The sequence below is a fragment of the Equus asinus genome, chromosome 1, assembly GCF_041296235.1.
Source record: "Equus asinus isolate D_3611 breed Donkey chromosome 1, EquAss-T2T_v2, whole genome shotgun sequence".
Taxonomy (NCBI): domain Eukaryota; kingdom Metazoa; phylum Chordata; class Mammalia; order Perissodactyla; family Equidae; genus Equus; species Equus asinus.
In genome coordinates this window covers 103,239,421-103,254,835 of record NC_091790.1, presented here as the reverse complement: position 1 = coordinate 103,254,835, position 15,415 = coordinate 103,239,421, and the positions used below count along the sequence as shown (strand labels likewise).

Here is a 15,415-nt window from a genome sequence, read left to right as displayed (position 1 = left end):
CAAAAAAAAAAAATCAGCCTAGACCTTTGATGAACATGAGTTTCCTGTTTTCCTTGCAGGAAATAACTTGCAGGATGGGGGTGGGGGACAAGAAAAACGAGGGAATTGGAACCCTGGACATTGAAAGAGGGTCTTGCTGAATATTCACTAGAATTCCCAAGCTTTTTCTCATCCAAGTTTTTGAAATGTGCCCACCTAGTTCAGAGTAAAAGCAAAAACTATAGCCTATCCTTCTTAAAAATACTGTGTTTTGCACACAAACATTCATTGCTTTAAGAACATTAAAAATGACAGCCTGAAGTGCTTAAAATGTGTCTGGACATGATGCGATACATGTATATATACACACAGATATGCATATGCACAAGCAATGTATATATACACATAAAAGCACATAGCGCTCCATGAATTCGATTGAACTTGATATCCAACAGTGTACAACTACTGTACATCCAGTATGAAATGTCCTGTTTCATGGATGTAAAAGGAGTCAAAAACCAAACTTTTCAGGTCTTTTAAGCCTGAACACAATCCCCCCTACTCATCCTTGAATGCCAACCCCTGACTCATTGATGGTGAATGATACCAACCACAGACAGACTGTCTAAAGGCTCACACAAATGTCTTTGGTGTATGTGTCTATTTTTTAAGGTACAAAATAATAATAATAATTATAATTATAATAATAAAAATAGCTATTTTGTGTGCTGTAGCAGTTCTTTTATAGCTCACATTAAGTGCAGCTCTTTAACCCCCCCACCCCCACCCAAAGAAAATACTTGTTAAATAAGGATTAGACAGGTCAAACACCATTGTAGTGCAAATAGTAAACGATAAAAAAAAAAAATTTACAAAATATAGAAATGTTTGGATCCAACAGATGGACAAACATATTCCTTTCAAGTATCTCTCCTTGAAGAAAATAAAAATTAATCAGGTTACTTCCAATACAAAAAAAGTCTCTCTTTTTGTTCTCTCTCAGGTAAACAGTTTCAAACCTATTAGGTTGCATAGTTCTAAGATCATAAGCACCTTAACGAAATGTAACTTGGTATTCTTTTTTCCTTGATCTTTCACTCTTCCCATTCTTGTTCTCAATTTTTCTATGTTGGGTTTTGTTCTGTTGCGAGAGTGGTGCAGAAAAAAGAAAGTGTGACCACCTGCACACTATTGTTCTTTGACTAGGATGCGTATGTATGTGCCGTGTGGAAATGCCTCTGTGTGTCGTGTGGGGTATCTGTGTGTGTGTGTCTGCGAGTGTGTGTGTGGTATGTGTATCTGTGTGTGTCTGTGTGTGTGTGTGCATGGGCTGATAGACACAGAGAGAGGGTCACACAGACATACCTTACGACCTGGGTAACTGGGTGGGAAAGTGCCTGTGACTGGCCCTTTCAAACTCATGGCTTTCTAGATGCTATTTGGGTTGTGCTAGCCCACATTGCTGCAGACTAGACAAGTTGACTTTGAGGCTCACACTGAAAGGGAACTGAAAAGGAGAGGACAATACTCCCATTTAAGCAATCGATGTCACCACTTTGATGTCGGAAGAAATGAAGGGTACACCATTCCCGCTTTCCCTCCCAATTCCCGTCTCCTTCGTGGCTTCATCTCTGAGCCCTGGCTAAGGAATTTCTCCACATCTTCCTTCATCTGTTTCAGGTTTTGCTTTTAGTTTATTTATTTTTTTTAATTTATATTTTTCTGATTGCTTAACTCAGAAATCTTAAAAATTTCTTCATTTTGCCATTGTCTTCTCTGGACAACTCTTGCTCCCTTCCCCCCGGGCCAGGCACTCTATGAGCACCCACACTCCTCCACTATCATGTTCTGAATGTCCTTTTTGATGATGTTTTGCCCATCATCATAGTACAACATGGACATAGGTCTCAGCTTGGTGGGCACACAGCACGACTTGAGGTTGGCGAAGGGGTTATGACCCCGCAAGCGGTATTGGTTGATGACCGTCGAGTGAAAGGACAGCGAAGACCCCGAGGTGCCTGCTATATGGCTTGGGCACTCACCCTCGCAGTAGTTGGCGTGGTAGCCAGAGGGAGCGATGATCCAGTCATTCCAGCCAATGTCCTTGAAACTAACAAAGAACTGTTTCTTACAGCAGATGTTGACCTTGCCGTCACACTCCAGGCCGCGCCGCCTCCGGCGATGAGGGTGATCTTCAGACTGCCTGGCCTGCAGCATGAGGAAAGGTCTGTGGGACTGCTCCTTCTCCTCGTCAACCCCTGCCCCTGCTTCTCCTCCGTCCTTCTTCTTCCCCTCACCCTCCTCTTCCTTCTTCTTCTTCTTCCCCAGGAGGACCAGGCTGGCGCCGGTCTCATGACACTGATCACAGGCAATCCGAATATCCAGGGAGCTCTTGCCCTGGTCCAGCAACCGCTGGATGCTGCTGGAGACAGGGAAGATGTGCCAGGTGCTCTTCCGAGCATCCACCACCTTCTCCGATATCAACAGTTCACTCCTCTCCTCCATTAAGTCCGCTTCCTCGGCCTCCTCCCTTGTGTCCGAGCTGCCCTGCGGGTGCTTCTGCTGCTGCAAGAGACGGATGGTGACTTTGGACCTGGTCCTGTTGGCCTTGGGGACTTTGAGGAAGAGCCAGACTTCTGCACGCTCCACCACCGACAGGTCACTGCCTTCTTTGGAAATCTCAAAGTGCAGCGTCTTCCTGGCTGTGCCTGAAGATGAAACACAGCACAAGAGAGAGCAGGAACACTCGTTAGTTCTGGTGTCTGTGGCCACTCGCTCATTTCAGGCAAGACCACCTCGAGCAGGGGTCAGCAAATCATGACCCACGGCCCGTAAGAATGGTTTTGACATTTTTAAATGGTTGGAGAACAGCAGTATTTTGTGACACGGGAAAATTCTACGAAATTTAAACTTCAGCGCCCGTAAAGTTTTATTGGACCGCAGCTATGCTCATTTCTTTATAGGTTGTCTATGGCTGCTTTTGCACCAGAATGTGTAGCTGAGTAGCTGGGACACACTGTTTGGCCCACAAAGCTTAAAATATTTACTCTCTGGCCCTTTCCAGAGAAAGTTTGTCAATTCTCATACAAGAGGGCCTAGATCTTAGTGTACCTGGGGGCCTATGGATCTGTGTCTCTTGACTAACTGTTTAATCTCCGTGTCACCTTCTATAAAGTGAGAATGACATAGTGACCTTTGACCCATTATCCCACAGGTTTGGAAAGATCAAATGGGATAATATAAATGAAAACACATCGTAAGCTCTAGCAAGCCACAGAAATATTATTATTCCCACACAAATACGCAAACATCCCCGCCGTGTAAGTCTGTGTGGAGTGTACCCACCAAGCTCGCTTCCTCCTCCCTTGCCACATCTTGCTTCACTCCCTCATCATTATTGTCCCGGGTCACTGCAATAGCTTTTCTTTTCTCTGCCTCTCCAGCACGGAGCCAGGCCCCTCGCCAAACATTTCTCCCTTAAGCAGGTAAAGGAATCTTTCCCAAAGGAAGATCTGATCGCATCACTCCTTGTTTACAGTCCTTTACTGAGTCCCTACCACCCTCAGGATAAAACAGAAACTGCCCAGGACTCTGGGCTCTGCCTGCATTGCTCCCACCTTCAACACCAGCTCTCGCCCAGGGCCCCATCCTCTGTGGTCCAGCCGCATGGTGTTTGCTTGATCTCATGAGCATCCCGTACACTCTGTCGCCTCCAGGCAGTGACACGTGCAGTTCTTTCTGCGGAGAACACTCCCGCTCCCAACACACCACCCTCAGTGGCTGCCCTTAATAAGCTTTCAGTTTCCAGATGGGACAACACCGTTCCTCTAGGAGCTTTCCCTCACATCTTCGCTCCCACCCTCCCACCAGTCTAGTTTAGGACGTTTAGTTTAATTGAGGTCCTATCTGTCTCATTCACTGTTATAGCACAGTGTTTAGCAGAAAGTAGGCAATGCCTTGATTCCTTTTTAACAAATGGAGGCATCCTCAGCACTGAGCTATCTTAGATTAAGAGATTTACCACCTATCTCTACATCCCCCATTTTTGCCTCCTTCCCTTCTGAATGCAGCTTAATGAGCCTCAATTATAGCAAGTGCTTCTAATAGAGAGAAAACCCCTATAGTGGTAGGGCAGTTGGATTCTGTGACCACTCAGTTCTTGCCTAACTCTAAAATTAGAAAGTCATCTATTTCCTTCTCTTTTTTCCTGTCCTTCTCTCCATAAGCACTGGTACGTTTATTCATGCAACATTTACTGTTTGGAGCGGGTGTCCACACTAGAATTCTTTGATTGAGCAAGTATTTTCCCCCACTTCCCCTTTTACCCCTTGGTAGGACATGAAACATGTCTTCTTTACATGACCACCTCCCGCGTGTCCCTGCTTACAACTGCCCAGCGTCCACGATCCCTTGAACAAATCTGAGAACAATCTTAAAGAAGTTCATCTTAGAACTCACAACTCCCCAGGAGGGTCTCCCCGCCTGGATTTCTATAGCTAACGGAAATCCAGCCCTACTTCTCACTCTCAGCCCTGAGATGTTTACGGTACTATAAATTTTAGGCACAGTTTCAAGTTCTCTGCAGCAGAAGGCAGGATTTTCTGTGCATTGCGCACTGTGGATTCTGTTCTTAATTTAACACACGCTGCACACTGTGATTATGATAGTGGTAAATTCACTGAGGCCAGGGCCAAGAAGGGCTGCATATGTAAATGAAAGGATCTCTGGCATCTTTGTACCAACTTGCTAGGACGCTGGTCAAGATGGTGGTGGCAGTGGTGGGGGAAGGTCCTTTGACTCTGACCTCCAGTCTCTGGCAGGAGTTGAAATGAATAATAAAGCTGGGTTTAGGATTTGATCGCCAGAGCAGGGAGCAGTTAGAGGGGGAAACTGTCTTTTTTAAGGGAGCATGCTGACTTTTTTTCAAAATGTGAATCCAGTATTCCACTTTGCTAAAAATTGGTGCATTTTTTGTTATTTGTTTTTTAAGAAAGCAAAGGAGGAGAAGACTCCACGAAGGAAAGCTTAATCACCTAAATCTGAAAAAATACTCAGCAGATTTTAAGTGGTAGGGTCCTTCCAAGACCAGAGGACAGGCCCCCCGGAAGCCACCGGAGCCCTGAGAACCGGCCTGGAGGAGCCTGCAGGCTGCCTGGGCGTGGGCACACCCGCCCTGCCCCGCGGAGAATGTTAACAAGCTGCCTGCTGCTCGCCCTTCTGCCTCGATGCAGGCCAGCTTCTGAAACCCTAAACCGCACAGGGTGCCACTCTAAAGACAGAGAGATAGTAGCTGCTAAATTAGAGAAGCCAGGGGGCATGAGGTTGTGTTTTGTTTTTCTAGGAAAGCGTGTGAAACTGGAGAATCTGACTCGTCCCCAGGATGGGAAAGCTCTCTGGGTTTCAGGTAACTCATTCCCACAGGCTCTGCTCTGCTTTTACCGAGGCTTGATGGACGGGAGGGGCCGAGGGTGAAGGTAGATGGTCTTTGGGTAAAGAGAGGGTCCAGATGGCAGTGTGGACCCGCACACATTGGCTTTTCCCTGAATAAAGTCCAGCGAAGTCTACAGATGGGGGGGGGGCGGGGAGGAGAATTAACTGGCCCACTTGAACATGCAAATTGCTTTTGTAGGTCCAGCGAGGCCCAAGCCACTTGCTTGCAGCAACAGCCTGCAGGACAGCCCCTCACTTCACAAGAGCAGGTTTCTAACGCATGATGTAGCCCCACCCCTTCTTCTCAGGCAGCTGTACTTGGAAGCAAATGATTTAGTGCTCCTGAGAGAGGATTGTACAAAGAGAGTACTCATTAGAGGGGCTCAATCTGTCAGGTGCTGTTATGTTAGGATCAGAGAGTCATCATAAAATGACTTTCATCCCGGTCCTGGCTGATAATTAACTGCATGGCATCACCCGCGTACCGTGGAGGGGCACAGCGCTGATTTATACATCGGTTTAATTATCTGAGCTGAAAGACTGTTGCCTGTATTCGCATCCATTGCCTGCCTGCGGTCTCTCTCCCCCATATTTCTGACATTTGGATTTTCCCCCTACTAATTGACATGCCTGTCGCCTCCTTCTCCTGGTGTCCATTTCTGGAACTGCTATTTGTATATTGCATGATATTTTATCAGGGAAAAATAAAATAAAACTGAGAGCCAATTTCATGAAAATGCTGTTGCCATAATGCTCAGGAGAACAGGGGGAAGAGAGAGATTCAAGCCTTCCTAATGTCTACCTTACATGCAGGTACATTTTAAAAGTTCTATTGTATTCTGACTTACTAAGCAGTGCATATTTTTTCTTTTACATTCAGCTTTCATTGCAGAAGGGGGTGGGGAAAATGAGACAGCTCAAAGCTGAGATGGAATTAATATTTAACAGAGATCTAGGTTTCAGAAAGACCTTACAACCCTAAATTTCTTAGGTATGAACAATATAACAATTCACTTGATTATATTCCCTTTATCTGCATTTTATCTGAGAGAGATGGCTAAACTGCTAAGAGAGATTGCTATGCTTTTAGGATGCTCTAGTCTTCAAATGTCTATGCATAACGATTAAAAAAATGGAAGGAGGTTGCCTAAGGCTGAAGCGTTTAGGGTCAATTACTAATCAGTTTCAGATTAGGCTTAAACATCTCCTGCTTCAAAATCCTGCAATGGAAGCCTTCCCATAATGCTTTGTGAGCAGGTACAGCGTTAGTTCATACAGGTGTGCACTGGGTTCCTACGATTAGTACCCATCTAACTAGATATAGCTGGTGGCTTTGCTAACCTTTCATTACTTACTCTCTGATAATATTCTTTTCATCCTCTGTGCTATTTTTTCCCTCCCGAGGCTTGTGAGCAAAGCTTGCATCACAGCCTGCTCTGCCTGAGTAATTCACTAAGAAAGTCCCACGCAAACCCATGTGGGTGATTATATTTCATCACTTAACCTCTATGAGCTCGGTGGACACATACCCAAGGGAGAGGAAAAAACTGCATGAAAATGGGCAGGAGGGATAAATGTTGCATCTTACAGGGCACACTTTTGCAATGCCGGGCGGGATGGACTGAACAGAGGAATGGGAAAGGGAAGCTGGACGTAAAACCACCTGAAGGCACATTTTCCTTCGCTTTCAGAATTTTTCAAACATTTTGAATAACACAATCACAAAGGCAGGCGTGCCAAGGGTTAAGCAGCCAAGCCCCTGTAGTTCTCTTCCTCCACACCAGTATGCAAAATGCTGCTCATCCCCAAGTCCAGCATCTCAGGTTGGTGGGCGTAGGAGCACTTCCAATGAACTAAGCAATATACACACGCAGTGTTTTGTTTTTGTTTTGTTCTGTTTTCTCACCAGGGTCCTGCTTAACGCACGCTGCCCTTCTACATGCGGATAATAGTTATGTCTCTAACCTGAATGTGGGAAGCCTTGTTGTTTACAGAGAATTTTAACTCACTGTGGGGGGAAAGCCTCGCTGCAAAATGCGGCTGTTACTTTAATTTTCCATTCTTCGCCAAGGTTTCACTGTGCCTAGATGCGGCATAGTCACCGGTAGGAGCGTGCACAGCTACCATTTACAGCATGTATGTTCTCAGAAGCACTGACTTTGCATCTGGACTGTTTCCAGGGGTTTCTGCAGAAGGCAGCAAGTGGGGTCTTAAAGATTATGCCTCCTTTAACCTCCAGTAGAGGGTCTTGCCTGCAGTGGAACTACAGGTTTGGCCATAAATCATCTTGATTGATTTTTTTTAGCTTTAATATCTTTCTTAAGATCTGCTATTGAATTGTAAGTGCTTGGCCTCATTTATGCATCTTCCATTTAAAGGGGGATGAAAAAGAAGGTTAAATATTTAGAGAGAAACGGGTTTTAGGTGCCTAAAAGTAGAAAAAATTCTGAAGGTTCAACCCACAGAATTTCAGAGACTTCTTCCAACGTGCCTGAGAGCTTTGACACTTTTGATTTTGGGTCTAGGAAGGAGTCGACTATGAAGAATTCCGAACCATAGTTAAGAGATAGTGTTCGAGTGCACTGTAGCAGAAGAGGGGCCAAGACAAATATGTGTTTCCCCAAAAAGTGCCTGGGAAGGTATTATTCCCAGCTCTCCGAATATTAAAACTGAATTTCTACCCTGACACCTCCCCACCCCCATTCCAATACACCTACTTCACACGCCCAAATCACTAAGCACCTCTTTGCACATCTTCTCTCCACCGTCTCTTCACACTCTCAGTTCGGAAACAAACGCATTCTCCGAAGCTGGACACCATGTTCCCCCAAGGCGTTAAATAAATAGCCTTTTTCCTCCCTGTTTGAAGTCAGTCGTCATTTCTCGCTGGTGAGAAGCGTAGATAAGACAGGCAAACTAGGCAACAAAGTCAGGGGAGACGGAAGACGTGTTTGCAAAAGCCCAGGCGGCCGTGTTAGGGAGAGATGTGCGAGCACATCAGTATTGCTCATGATTCATGGTCACATTTCTCCACGCTCTGCTTTGTTTGCTTCTGAAATTTATCATTCCTCTGTCTTCCGTAGAGCTCCGGAACATTCACATGCCTCACCAGAATTCCCACTTCCTTTCCTTCTGTCTCATTTAATGTATTACAGGTAGTCACGTTCCTCCCATCCCATGAAACCCTAACTTTTTCTGGAGGATGAGAGGAAGCAGGAGGTAACTGATAATCACCGAGATTAGGGCGCTACGGACTGGGGGCTTCCAGTAGGTGAAACTGCGTTTCCCTAGAAGATTAACTGGTAAGGAGCAAAAGCCTTTGGAATGCGCCCTCTTGTGGCCGATCATTTCCCATTATTCAGAGAAGAAAGCGTGTGACCCCTACAGGCACCCTTCAGCGAGGGGTAATTCGCAGGCAAGTGCAGAAAATTGGCATGGAACGGTGGGAGTCAACTCCAGTCTGAGATGGCTTTCTCGGGGTGAGGGAAAATAGTCATGCAAGCAAGCCTTCTTAGACGCCTGTTTGGGAAGCATACATTTCTAACTCAAATCTTCCGTGACTAGAATCCTCCAAGAGGGGAGATTTACGTGTTACTTTCAACACCACCTAGGCTACGTGAGCATTTTCCATTTCTTGGTGTTTCACTTGTCTTTCTTTCCCTATCCTTTCTTGATCAAGAGCTATCAGTTGCTACGTTAACTACCATAATCAGTACATAAATTTGACAGCATATGGAAACATGATAACATATTGTTATTGTACATTGCCTAGCTATTATCACATATCAAAATAATATAATATGTAGCAGTTAAGAAGGCCACTGATTTTTGGCTTCACTGACAGTGACAATGATAGTTGGCTTGGCTCTATACATCCCTTCTTCTTTTTCTTTAAGGTCTTAAGGTAAACACAGAGGATTCTGTGCCAGCCTTGGTGAGCAATCTTGGGTGACATCCATAAAAAGAAAATCATTTTTATTTGTTGGAATAAATTTCAGAAAGCCTGAGAGTGATTCCTCACTGCTTAGTCAATAACAACTCATATCTGTCTTACAATATGGGGCACTTTCCACCTGAGCACAGTGGGACAAGCTCAGTTCAAAGAGTTCTAGGCACTTGGGCTTTTGCGGTCCCTCAGCTGCTGGGCCATGTCTTGGCTTTATTTAACCATTAAGGAGAATTGAGGCAAAAATGAAAAAAATGCGTCCTCCAAATTGAGGAATCTCGCCGTTGAAAGGTGCATCTATGGGTACACATCTGTGGCATGCCTGCGGGTGACACTGAGTGACTAGATTGTACGTTGTACACAATAGTTTGTAAAGAAAAGAAAAATGAATGCCCTTTGCTAGTGTCCAGAAATTTTGTCATTTGATGTAGTTTGAATATTATTAAGGTTGAATTATTCCAAAAGCAACAAAACATTTTCCTATATTCACTACAATCATTCAGATGATAAATCTCTTTCCTGGGTTAGCAAAATACTCACATGGCACTCTACTTGGAGAGTAGATCGTCTGTATAGCACTGACTACATCTGTGAAATCACAGTAAATCAACTTGAGGTGAATGTATGAAACTTCTCAGCTGAGAAAAATAAGCAAGTGTAATAAGCCTTTTCTAAGAAGCCAGCAGCTCACCCAAAGTCAAGTTGTAAACTCAACCAGGAGGAGTTTTCCATTACAAACCTTAAACTTTAGTCAGTGTGTGTGAGTCAAATCAATCACCTTTTTAAAAAGCGGCTCAATCTCTTTCAAACTAAACGCCTAATGGAAAAGTGAAAAAAGGACAAGATTTCGTATAACTGAGAAAAAGACTGGCACTGAGAGGAAGGCCATAAGTAAGAAAGAATGTAAAAGGTCAAATTCTTTCACTGCAAAATCTCTCAATGCCAAGAGAATGATCTGCTATACAAGTCAGATAAGGCAGAAAGAGGGCCAGATTGCTAGCATCAGCGTATATTAAAAGCGATCAAAAGCTTGGGTACACTTAGTTATATGATGCGGGTAGAGCCAATTGAGTATGAGCTGCAATTAAGGCCATCAAGTGTGGCAACTGGTATATAAAAACCTATACAGGGTCCCTGGCAGCAGGGCAGGACATGGAGCAATCCCCTGGACCACTGGAATCCATTCCCCGCACAGAACCCAATGTCACTAGGCACTTGCTCTCCTACCTTGCCACGAGGAAAGGTTGGATGGCAACTTGCAAACTCCAACCTGACTTTTTTCCTCAATAAGCTTCAAGAGATAAAGTCATAATTATCATGCTCATTGGGGCTGCATCAAGAAAGAGTTTTAGAGAAAGAAAGGAAGACCTTCTTTAAAAGAAAGAAGCTTCTGGCGAGAGAGTCAGGAAGCTCGCAGGACACCAGGACTCCTCCAGGGGGAAGCCAGGAAGCCAGCAGGCTATCTGCTCCCCCAAAAGGATGCCCAGGTCTTGCATGGTTTTCTCGAAAACAGAACATCTGAGTCAACAGGTTTTCAGGATTGGAAATTCTGAGTGTTGCCTTAATTGTTTATACTTCTGCGGCAAACTTTTAAACAGAAATGCTGGGAGTCCCTGCACATACTTTACTGGCCATATGCTCTACCAAACAAAACAATGGCATTCCTTTCAAATGGATTTGGCAAGGGATACAATTCTTTAGCCTGGCATTACCATGAAAGTAACATGGTATTAACACATCTGTGCGCCTGGGCGTGCATGGGCTTGCAGGCATGCAAAAGGGTCCACGTCCCATAAATGGCTCCACGTCTACAGCCTGCACTTTTGACAGCTATCTCCTACTCAGCAACAGGTTAGTGGGGGCCCGAGCCAAGGATTGATTAGAATCTATTTATTAAAGTTCTTCCTCTTAAGGATTGAGTGAGAGTTCAGCGTAGTATCTGAGAGCACTTTGTCAAGGTTGCATTCCTTGGCAGAGAGCTCTTAGTAACTTTACAGAGAACAAAACTCTTTTTTTTCCTTCAGTTCCAAGAGCAAAAGTCAGAGTTCCAAAAGTGACTGCTGCTTCAATGTCAACTGTCCCCCAAAGTCACTCTTTACTGCCTAGAATGTGATGCCTGTGCTCTTACAGATAGTGTTTCTAAAGGTAAAAAGGACTGTCACTAATAAATATGCCCTGCTTTGCTGATGTGGCCCCTCATTGGACTTTTAAAAGGAAGGTTTGTTTTAAGAATGACTTCATCCGTGCCATTCCACCCCGATCCCGCACTCTGCCCCCCCCAACAATAAAAACTTTGGATGGGGTCCGGAAGCCTCCTCTGCTCCCCCAGCACCCAAAAATGCCCCGGCTTTCATCCGGCTGCTCAGATCTGGTTTCACAGGCAGGGCGAGGGAGCCTCTCACAGACCGGCTTCCAGCTTCAGATTGGCCCCAGAGCCTCCTCCGGAGGGACCGTCTGAGTTCAGCAAGTGTAAGCTAGCCATCTCCAGCCAGAATCCCATTTCTGTGAAGCCCTCTCCCCTCCCCTCCGTCAGTCCTCCACCATCACCTAACCACTAATGACCTTCCCAGGCAGTTTACAGCTGGAAGGAGAAGTTCCTCCTAGGACTGTCAAAGAAACACATCCCCACCCCACCCCCAATGCCAGCACCAACCTGATTCCGCGAACGTGATGATCTCCGAGGTCTGCTCCATAAGTTCATTCATTTCTGCCCTCCTGCCGATGTCATCCTCTATCTCCACATACCCGTTCTCCCCCACTTTGCCCACATGAAGCTTTCTGATAGCGTTCAGAAGCGCCGCCTTGGGCACAGGCTGGGTGACATCGGGTCTCTTCTTCAAGTGCAGCATGTTTAAAATGTGCTTCTTGACGGCCTCCACCATCTCCGGCTGAGCGTTGGGTACATCCTTTGGGAGGGTGGCCAGCGCACAGGACGGGCAGTCGGGGGCTGCGCTGTGCCCCTCGGATCCTGGGGTGGGGGAACTCTTCACTATAATCCAGCAACTCGCCAACAAAAATCCTCTCAGCCAAAGCAAGGGCATCCTGGCAGCAAAAGTTGTTGTGATTGCCTTTTTAAAAGGCCCTGCTTTTCCTCCCCCCCTCACGCACAGGTTTGGTTTTTTTTTTTTGGTGTTTTTTTTTTTTTTTTTTCCTTCTCCTCTTCAGCAAATTCTCTGGAACAAGAACAAAAAGTTTTCTGTGAAGTTTTGTTTGCAGGTTCCCTCTCTGAATGCAGTCAGGGCTGTAGGTTTGTGGCTGTCAGGCAGGAGAGTTCTGACTGTCTCCGAGTAAGAGAGAAGGAGGGAGGGAGGGAGAGAGGGAGGGAGGGAGGGAGGGAGGGAGAGACAAGGAGAGGGGGAGACAGACAGAGACAGAGAGAGGATGGGAGGGAGGGAGAGACAGGGAGAGAGGAGAGAGGGGGAGAGAAGAGTGAGGGAGAGAAGGGGGAGAGGGAGGGAGGGAGAGAGGGAAAGGGAGAGAGTGAGTGAGGGAGAGAGAGAGAGAGAGAGAGAGAGAACGATTGGCCCTAAGTGAGTGAGTGAATGGGAGAGGGAGGGAGTTCGTCTGTGAGTAAAGGCTGTGATTAGGAAGGGGAGGGACAGCCCGTCTTCTGACAGGCTGCCTTCCTTCTGTTCCCTCACACACACCTCTCTTCGAATATCAGCATTCTCGGGAGTTCTACTTTCCCTTCTGAAAGAAATTCTCCTAATTTTGTTCGACTTCCTTTTTTCTCTCTCTCTCTCTCTCTCTGCCCAGTCCCCTGGCTTCACCTTCTTCCTCTTTCAGAGGAGAAAGAAAACGCCAAAGAAAGGCACTGTCTCAGTCCACAGGGATGGCTGGATGGAAACAGTCTGCCCCCATCACCCCTCCTCCCTACCTAGTCACAGCCCCCGGGGACCAAACGTCCACCGGCCTGTCAGGTGGGGCTCAGGGTGCCGAGGGGTCAGCAGCCAGGTAGGGGAGGTCGGGAAGAGGGGTGAGGGGCCACCACGCTGCTGGGGCCGGCCAGTTAATCATTTGGGCCTGAGGGAATCCTGGAGACCTGCCGGGTCCCCATTCATTCCTATTGAAAGGGTCAGGGTCGTCACCACTGGCTGGAGATCTGAGCGGAGGGCCACAGAACTTTTGTTTGGGGTCACATAATACGCTCTACTTTTCCAACTGCAAAAGGCAGCGGGGCACTGAGAGATCCACATGCAGGCAGGGAGCCTTTTCCAGGCTCGCGTCCTAGGAAGCTCTGTCCCCTCGCCTCAGCCACCGCCCCCTTCTGCCCTGCACACACGCACTCGAAATTACAGCCTACCACCGCTGGCCCTGACTTCACAGAGCAAATGCAAAATTCATTTGGCCTTTCCCACATTATTTTATACAAACAGTGCGCTCCTGTGACTTGAATAACTGGTCCTATGGGAAAAGAATCTCTAAAATATATTGGCAAATTATTTTCTCTGTCATGTGGTCGTTTTTTCAGCCTGCCCCTACCCCATCCCGGACCAGTGCGTTCATGGACTGGCCCCTTTAATGGCTTCTTTTTCCCTCAAAGGAACAGCACAGATGAAATCATCGTGGATTTCACTGTTCACAGAAAAAGAAAAATGTGAATTTTTAAACAATGTCTCTCTGAGGTTTTTTTACTTCCCCGCCCCCCAGCCCCCTTTTTCATTTTCTGTCTTATTGCTTTTATCTTGCAAAAGTATCTTTAAGAGGTCCATCTGTTAAAGCTTTCCTTCCTTCTCGGTTTCTTTCCCACACATAAGCGCTCAGTTTCTGTAGATACAGTCAGCTTATATCTGACACCTAGTGTGTTCAGAGCATTATAGTCAAGCAATGCAGTCTGGGTGGAAAAAGTGAATAAATTTCATCACTGCAAGCACAAGGTCCGGGGGCAAGGGGAGGAGGGTGAGAAAATTGTGACACCAGTTAAAATTACAGTTTGCATAGGTAACAAAGCTTTTCTGAACTGGATACACTGACCTGTTTCCCAAAACAACCACTTGCAAGACTTTCTCTGTTACAAACTATCTATCACCTTCCGGGTTTCACCTCCAGGAACATCAATTACTCTGCTATGATTGTCAAGACTTTGTTAACATTCACTAAAAAGTCTAATTCTTTTTAGTGGGGGATGGTGAGAGAGAATGGGGAAGGGGGCGTTTGCATTACAATTGTTTAATAAAACATCTTTGAAATAGAATACTTAGCGTAATCTACCTATTTGGCGTCACATATACAGTGCCCAAAGCATTTTGTAGTCCAATTAAGTTTTACAAGAGTCTGAAATAGAACTAAAAGTTTAGTGACTCCTAACAACTCAAGCCCTCACAGCAGCATTTAGAAAGTGCAACTTATCAATATTTGGATTCTCTCTGTGTGTGACTATGTGTGTTTCCCCTGAATTTACTGTTTATGAATGTGACTCTTAAAAAATAGCTTTCTCTTTGGCATATGTACTCATATATATGTGCTGAATGGGTTGTATAAACACAATCTATTTGCATGCTTTCCCATTAAAAGCTATATTAACCTGCCTGAATAATATAAAAAGGTACAAACCGCAAAGTGCATGGAAGTGCCAATAAGTTATAAAATTCCTTCTAACCATTCTGACTCTGAATGTGTGGATAGCTCATAAGTAAGAGTTAAAAAAGATTACCTCTCCGGTCCTCTCTCTTGCCCCAGCAGACTCTTGTATCATGTGGTTAGGAGCCGTCTGAGTTCCTCTTCATGGTATTGGCACTGTGAAGTTTTATACTGTACTACTTATTTGTACACTCACACATTGGTACCACTCAAACAGAGGAGGGCTGGGGCTTTGTTTGCGATTGGTTAGAATCAGCATGACATCAGCAGATGACTGGTTTTTCCAGTGTGAGCCATATTTCATAATTCATTATCTAATGGAAAGCCTTTCTTGGCTGCTGTGACACTGGGTGATCACTGAGCCAGTTAAACCTCTGACTGACTCGATTACCTTTTAGAAAAACATCGGAATCCAACAGCTATATCTCAGCGTGTGCAACTTCCAACTTTTCTTTGACTTCTCGCACACACACTTCTCAT

General features: G+C 45.6%; 1 protein-coding gene across 1 annotated transcript; it reads right to left on the bottom strand.

Moving 5' to 3' along the window:
* Window positions 1-1,080: 1,080 nt before the first annotated feature.
* On the bottom strand, window positions 1,081-15,139 carry INHBA (inhibin subunit beta A). The gene is made up of 3 exons (XM_044770870.2): window positions 15,009-15,139; window positions 12,009-12,528; window positions 1,081-2,687 (listed from the first exon to the last, which is right to left on the bottom strand). The coding sequence occupies exons 2-3, from the start codon at window positions 12,394-12,396 to the stop codon at window positions 1,795-1,797; spliced, it is 1,281 nt and encodes a 426-aa protein (XP_044626805.1). The 5' UTR covers window positions 12,397-12,528; window positions 15,009-15,139; the 3' UTR covers window positions 1,081-1,794.
* Between the last annotated feature and the right edge of the window lie 276 nt (window positions 15,140-15,415).